This window comes from Budorcas taxicolor, chromosome 15 (assembly GCF_023091745.1).
Source record: "Budorcas taxicolor isolate Tak-1 chromosome 15, Takin1.1, whole genome shotgun sequence".
Lineage (NCBI taxonomy): Eukaryota > Metazoa > Chordata > Mammalia > Artiodactyla > Bovidae > Budorcas > Budorcas taxicolor.
This window is the reverse complement of record NC_068924.1, coordinates 46,567,786-46,575,824: the sequence shown is the minus strand read 5'-3', so window position 1 is coordinate 46,575,824 and position 8,039 is coordinate 46,567,786. Positions and strand designations below refer to the sequence as shown.

At 36.6% G+C, this 8,039-nt stretch overlaps 1 protein-coding gene across 1 annotated transcript; it reads left to right on the top strand.

Moving 5' to 3' along the window:
- The first annotated feature begins 958 nt into the window (after positions 1 to 958).
- LOC128059855 (putative olfactory receptor 56B2) lies at positions 959 to 1,912 on the top strand. The gene has a single exon (XM_052652133.1). It carries the CDS (start codon positions 962 to 964, stop codon positions 1,910 to 1,912), a length of 951 nt encoding a protein of 316 aa, XP_052508093.1. The 5' UTR covers positions 959 to 961.
- Positions 1,913 to 8,039: the final 6,127 nt, after the last annotated feature.

Here is an 8,039-nt window from a genome sequence, read left to right as displayed (position 1 = left end):
GGAAACAAATAAGTAGCAATATTTAGGAGAAACAGATTACACAAATCTCAGTTTTTATATTAAAATGAACAAATGATTAAATTTTAAAAATTTGATAAATACAAAGTAATTTAATTGAGTAATTCATTTCAAACAATTTTTCTGAAGGTAAGTTTTAATTATCTGTTTTACTCTTATAGTATGACTATCTGGAGTCCTCCAAAAATCGAAACTATGTCAAGTAGAGGAAAATTACTGAAAACCAGAAACAATTGCTTTTACATTATGCTGAGATACCTCAATTATTTTTCTTTTCTTTTGTTACATGATTTCATATGGGTGATTAGCAATTTTGATATCAGTTTACTCACTAAAACAAGTGTATGATAAATTACTTCATATATTTTAATTAAAGTGAATAATACTCATGATTATTTCACAAAATCTCATGACCTAGAAAAAAGTTTTTTTTTTTTATTATCAATACCATATAATGTAGTGTTACCTAAATATCTCCATACTCAAAAATCTTTACACTCATGCTGCTGCTACACTCATACTATATATTAATATAAAGTCTCTAATAATCCAACACTTTAGTAAAATCAACTTTAAGATGCCAGGCTGTGAAATTAGAGGGCTTTCATTTTGTCCAAATTCTATGATCTCCAGGCTGAAGATAGTGACCAAGGTTCCAATTTTCACTAATTTTTTTTCCTCAGTCTTGAGAAGGACAAAACAATATGAACTGCCTTATGGTATGAAGTTTGTGTCTTGATTAAGCCAACAGGTAATGTTACAAAAGTTCCTGTTTAACTAGAAATATCCAATACATGTTAGTGCTGGGATGAGAAGAGAAAAGACAATGACTCTGTACCGCCACTACCACCAAGAATATCATGAACCTGAATAACTCCTTTTCAAACACTGTCAGAGAAATTATTAAGAATAGTAACCTTGCATATTTTTCCTCTTAGTGAAGATGTTCCAGGATCTCAGAGATTCCAACAGCTCAAAGTTCCAGGTCTCTGAGTTCATTCTTTTGGGATTCCCAGGCATTCACAGCTGGCAACACTGGCTATCCCTGCCCCTGGCTCTGCTCTACCTCTTAGCTCTCAGCGCCAACATCCTTATCCTGATCATCATCAATAAGGAGGCAACACTGCACCAGCCCATGTACCATTTCCTGGGCATCCTGGCCGTGGTAGATATGGGCATGCCTACCAACATCATGCCCAAGATTTTGGCGATCTTGTGGTTCAATGCTAAGTCTATCAGTCTCCCTGAGTGCTTTCTGCAAATGTATGCCATACATACATTTATGCTTATGGAATCAGGCATCTTTGTCTGCATGGCTATAGATAGATATGTAGCCATCTGTCGACCGCTACACTATCCATCAATAATCAACAAATCTTTTGTGGTCAAAGCCACTGTGTTCATAACACTCAGAAACAGTCTGTCTTCTATCCCTGTGCCTGTGTTGGCTGCTCAGAGACACTATTGCTCAAAAAACCAAATCAAGCACTGTCTGTGTTCTACTCTTGGAGTCACTAGCCTATCCTGTGATGACAAGAGAATCAACAGTGTCTATCAGTTACTTCTGGCCTGGACACTCATGGGAAGTGACTTGGGTTTGATTATTATATCCTATGTTCTAATTCTTCACTCTGTGCTGAAACTGCACTCAGCAGAAGCTGCATCCAAGGCCTTAAGTACTTGCACTTCCCACCTTATCCTAATCCTTTTTTTCTATACAATTCTTATTGTCCTTTCTGTCACCCATGGTGCAACAAAGACAGTTCCCCTCATCCCAGTTCTACTCAATGTACTTGAAAATGTTATTCCTCCTGCCCTCAACCCCATGGTCTATGCACTTAAGAACAAGGACCTGAGACATGGCTTATATAAGTTCCTTAAGCTGAATTGCTAAGGCAGCTAACTTGGAGAGGATGCTCACCTTTGTAATATCCCCACATATACATTCATTATATCCTCCTAGGACTGTAGATGGAAGAAGAACTAAGAAACATTGACATTTTTTTGGTTGATTTAAGTAGTCTATTGCAACTAATGATGCTTCCAAAAAAGCAGTAAAACTAATATTTGGAACCACGTTTTTCAAGAAATTTCTCTGTTATCCAAAATGATGATTCTCTCAAAAATCCAAAGGAAAGAGAAGCAGAATAAATATTTTATTTTCTTACCTAGTTGCCCTGGCTAAAACTTCCAGACAATGTGGTTAAATCAGATACCTGCCATTCTATTCTTTTTAATTAGAGCCTTTAAACCATGTACATTTGATATAATTACTGATAGGGTAGAACTTCCTCCTACCACTTGTCTATTGGATTTATGATGTGCAATTATCTTTTTTAAAAAAATCAAAGACTTGAACGGACATTTCTCTCAAGAAGATGTACAATCACCAACAAGCACATGAAAAATGTTCAATATATGCACTCGAGAAGAAGGAGGTCAGTCAGGGCTTATATAAGTTTCTTAACCTAGACAACAAGAGCAATTAATATGGAGAAGGTGCTCATTTTCCCAAACATATATCCATCGTATTTTCTGAGATTTTGAAATGGCAAAAGAGATAAAAACACTGACACTGACAGTTTTTCAGTTAGCATACGGAATTTGTTGGCCACCTCATGAGAAGAGTTGACTCATTAGAAAAGACCCTGATGCTGGGAGGGATTGGGGGCAGGAGGAGAAGGGAACGACAGAGGATGAGTGGCTGGATGGCATCACTGACCCAATGGACGTGAGTCTGAGTGAACTCTGGGAGTTGGTGATGGACAGGGAGGCCTGGCATGCTGTGATTCATGGGGTCGCAAAGAGTCGGACACAATTGAGTGACTGAACTCAACTGAACTGAAGGAATTTGTGGTGGAAAATGAAACTTCGAAAAAAGTAGTGAAACTAATATTTGTAATCTTAGTTGTCAAGAAAGATCTTCATTTAAAGCAGAATAACACATTGATTCTCATTACTTCAAGAAATTCAAGAGATGTGCAAGTGGAATATGCATTACTTTTCCAGACAAAAATGAAGAGACACAATTAAACTAAATATCTGACAGTCCTTTCTTTTTAATTAGAGAATTGAATCCAGGTACAATTTATATAGCTTCTGATAGCACAGGATTTATTTCAGCCATTTGTGCATTTACATCCTAATGCATTTTATATCTTTTTAAATGGACAAATAACTTGAATTGGTATTTCAATAAAGAAGATGTACAAAGCCTACAAGCATATGAAAAGATACTCAACATTATTTTTCATTAAACAAATTCAAATCAAAACTGCAAAAGAGACCACTATTTCCCCTAAAAGGATTTTTCAGTTGTTGTTGTTGTTGTTGTTGTTGTTTTTTTGTAAAATGAAATTAGCAAGTGTTGGTGATTTTAACATATCAGGGTCCTAGTACATTGCTTTAGAAATATAAAATCATGCAGGAGCTGTGGAAAACAGTTCTGGCAATTAGAAAGACACATTTGCTGTGTAACTTAAGAATTCAACACTTCAGTGTCTACCCAAAATATTGGAAAGCTTGTATGAAAAAAGACCTTGTATATTCATATTCATAGTAGCACTACTAGAAAAAAGCTAGAAAGAACACTTCATCTATTGAAAGTTAAAACAAAACTATATATATGTATACAAGGAGTTATTAATCATTCATATAAAATGAAGTACTAATATATACTGTTATGCAAATGCTGTCGAGGATGTGGAAAAAGAAAACACCCCTGCATTGTTGGTGGGAATATAAACTGGTACAGCCATCATGAGAAACAGTAAGGATGCTTCTCAGAAAACTAAAAATAAAATTGCCATATTATTCAGCAGTCCAATGCCTGGTCACACAGCCACACAAAACTTGCATTCAAGAAGATACAGGCACCAATATGTTCTTAGCAACACCATTCACAATAGCCAAGACTATTTTACATACTTCTGGGAAACACCCAAAATAGAATCAATCTAAATGTCCATCAACAGATGTATGGATAAAGGAGATGTGGTACATATATATAATGGAGTGCTATTCAGCCATAAAAAGAACAGAACAATATCACTTCTAGCAACACAGGTGGACCCAGAGATTGTCATACTGAATGAAGTAAGTCAGACAGAGAAAGACAAATCATACAATATCACTTACATGTGGAATCTAAAAAAGTGGTTAAAATGAACTTATTTGCAAAAGGGAAATAGATTCATAGATATAGAATACAAATGTATGGTTTACTGGAGAGAGCAAATGGGGGGAAAGATTGAATGGAGATTGAGTTTAGCTGGGTTTAGCAGATGTAAACTATTATATATGGAATGAATAAGCAACAAGGTCCTACTGTATAGCACAGAGAATTATATGCAGTATCCTATGATAAGTAATAATGGGAATGAATATTTAGAAATGTATATATATGTATGACTGAATTCCTTTTCTATATAGCAGAAATCAATACAACTTTATAAATCAACTATACTTCAATCAAAATAAAATAAAATTATATGCTGTTATGGAGATGAAATTTGAAAGCATCATCTTAAGTGAAAAAGCCCAACATAAATGGTTAAGAATTCTATGATTTCTTTTATATGATATATTCAGAATAGGGAAGCTCATTGAATCAGAATGCAAATTATTTATTGACAGGAGCTGGAAAACCGGGGCAATAAGTGACTGATTTCCTTTTGAGGTAACAAAAATGTTTTGGAACTATATACTGCTGATATTTGCACAGCCCTGAATTTACTTTTCAAAGAGTAAAATAGTTAATTTAATAGTATGTGAATTTCACCTCAATAAAAAATTATGAAGTAAAAAAACACTGTGCTAAAAATTTTCTTCTACATATAAACTTGTATCATTTTTCTGCAAAATAACATATAAATCTAAGAATGCTGCTACTGCTACTGCTGCTAAGTCACTTCAGTCGTGTCCAACTCTGTGCGACCCCATAGACGGCAGCTCACCAGGCTCCCCCGTCCCCGGGATTCTCCAGGCAAGAACACTGGAGTGGGTTGCCATTTCCTTCTCCAATGCACAAAAGTGAACAGTCAAAGTGAAGTGGTTCAGTCGTGTCCGACCCTCAGCGACCCCATGGACTGCAGCCTACCAGGCTTCTCCATCCATGGGATTTTCCAGGGAAGTGTACTGGAGTGGGGTGCCATTGCCTTTTCTGATAAATCTAAGAATGGGAAATCATTAAATAAATTGTGTAAAAATGTATGATGTACTTTCATTTAGTCATAATTTTGCTGAATTGCCCTGCTGTGAATGTCCATTTAAACTTGAAGAACTTTTGTTTTAATATGACATTGTCAAACTTTTTTCAAAAATACATATAACAAATGACCCAGAGAGATCGTATGGGGATGGAGGTTGGAGAGGGTTCAGGATTGGGAACACGTGTACACCCGTGGCGGATTCATGTTGATGTATGGCAAAAACAATACAATATTGTAAATTAAAAAAGATAAAATAAAATTCTAAAAAATAATAAAAAAAGGGAAAAAAAGTTTGACATGTATACCTTATCATGTGTAAAATAGATAACTAGCTGGAAACTGCTATATAACACAAGGAGCCCAGCCTGCCCTCTGTGACAACCAACAGGGGTTGAAATGGATAGAGGGGAGGGAGGCTTGAGAGGAAGTGTGTGTGTGTGTATATATATATATATACATATATATATGTATATATATGATAATGAATGTATATAAAGAATAATGAGTATATCAATAATATAAAATAATATAATATTATATAATATATAATATAATGTAATAATATATTAAAATATAATATTATATATAAAATAATAACTAATTCACATTGGTGTATGCCAGAGGCAACCACAACATTGTAAAGCAATTATCCTTGAATATAAAAAAAGGAAAAAAATGTATCTGTTTAATAAGCCTGATCTGGTGAAGTTCCTGAATGTCATAAATTCATCATCAATGTCACTTGAAAGAAAAATAAGCAAACAAAGGGACATGAGAATATATGTGATTGAGAGTAAATTAAAAGTTCTCAAAACATTGTAAATATCTTCAGCTTGTGTCCTTGAGAAACGTATATGCAGGTCAGGAAGCAACAGTTAGAATGGGACATGGAACAACAGACAGGTTCCAAATAGGAAAAGGAGTACGTCAAGGCTGTATATTGTCACCCTGCTTATTGAACTTATATGCAGAGTAGTACATCATGAGAAACACTGGGCTGGAAGAAGCACAGGCTGGAATCAAGATTGCTGGGAGAAATATCAAGAACCTCAGCTATGCAGATGACACCACCCTTATGGCAGAAAGTGAAGAGGAGTTAAAAAGCCTCTTGATGAAAGTGAAAGTGGAGAGTGAAAAAGCTGGCTTAAAGCTCAACATTCAGAAAACGAAGATCATGTCATCTGGTCCCATCACTTCATGGGAAATAGATGGGGAAAGAGTGGAAACAGTGTCAGACTTTATTTTTTTGGGCTCCAAAATCACTGCAGATGGTGATTGCAGCCATGAAATTAAAAGACGCTTACTCCTTGGAAGGAAATTTATGACCAACCTAGGTAGCATATTCAAAAGCAGAGACATTACTTTGCCAACAAAGGTCCATCTAGTCAAGGCTATGGTTTTTCCAGTGGTCATGTATGGATGTGAGAGTTGGACTGTGAAGAAAGCTGAGCGCCAAAGAATTGATGCTTTTGAACTGTGGTGTTGGAGAAGACTCTTGAGAGTCCCTTGGACTGCAAGGAGATCCAACCAGTCCATTCTAAAGGAGATGATATGGGGAGGGAAGTGGGAGGAGGGTTCAGGATGGGGAACAGGTGTACGCCCGTGGTGGATTCACGTTGATGTGTAGCAGAACCAATACAATATTGTAAAGTAATTAGCCTCCAATTAAAATAAATAAATTTAAATTAAAAAAAAGGAGATCAGTCCTGGGTGTTCTTTGGAAGGAATGATGCTAAAGCTGAAATTCCAGTACTTTGGCCACCTCATGCGAAGAGTTGACTCATTGGAAAAGACTCTGATGCTGGGAGGGATTGGGGACAGGAGGAGAAGGGGACGACAGAGGATGAGATGGCTGGATGGCATCACTGACTCGATGGACGTGAGTCTGAGTGAACTCCGGGAGCTGGTGATGGACAGGGAAGCCTGGGGTGCTGCAGTTCATGGGGTCGCAGAGAGTCGGACACAACTGAGTGACTGAACTGAACTGAACTGTGTCCTTAAGGGCCCGACACAGAAAGTAGATAATTCTGTGTATGTTAAAATTAGTAATATTCATTAAACACTACAGTGTTCATTCTATAGCACCTATATATACTTCTTCACACAAAGCAAAAAGATGCATATAGATGTGTGTATATGAAATTATTCTCTTATTTATGTCTTATCTTATAGATGGTAAGCAGAGAGCTCAATGCACTCTGGTTCAGGTGTTTAGGGTACTAGTCAAAAGATATCGCGATTCTGCAATATATGCACATGCACAATCCTCAATGTCTTAGTCTTTTGTTATTTATACTATTGAACGTGGAATTTAAAGAAAAGAGCTTCCCTGGTGGCTTAGATGGTAAAACGTCTGCTTACAATGTGGGAGACCCGGGTTCGATCCCTGGGTCAGGAAGATCCCCTGGAGAAGGAAGTGGCAACCCACTCTAGTACTCTTCCCTGGAAAATCCCATGGATAGAGGAGTCTCGTAGGATGCAGTCCATGGGGTCGCAGAGAGTCGGACATGACTGAGTGACTTCACTTTCACTTTTCATAGATGATAAGAATGTAAACCTTCCATTTTCCTCCTCAGATAGGAGTGAGTTTAATTCCCATGAACAGTCTGTGTACCTTTAACGCTGTGCATGTGTTCTTGGGCTAAGTTGCACGCATTTTTCAATTTGTTCACAATTTTCCTCTTCTTATATGTGAAGGTTCTGGGAGTACCAAATCCTCAGTGATGTTATTTAGAGAGATGAAAAATAAACAAATACAAGGAAAATAGATGTGTGTGTGAATGATTGAAATATTCTGTAACTCAAGTGCTT

Excerpts from the sequence above, each read along its gene's own strand:
- LOC128059855 (XM_052652133.1), top strand. The coding sequence starts at position 962 with ATGTTCCAGGATCTCAGAGATTCCAACAGCTCAAAGTTCCAGGTCTCT.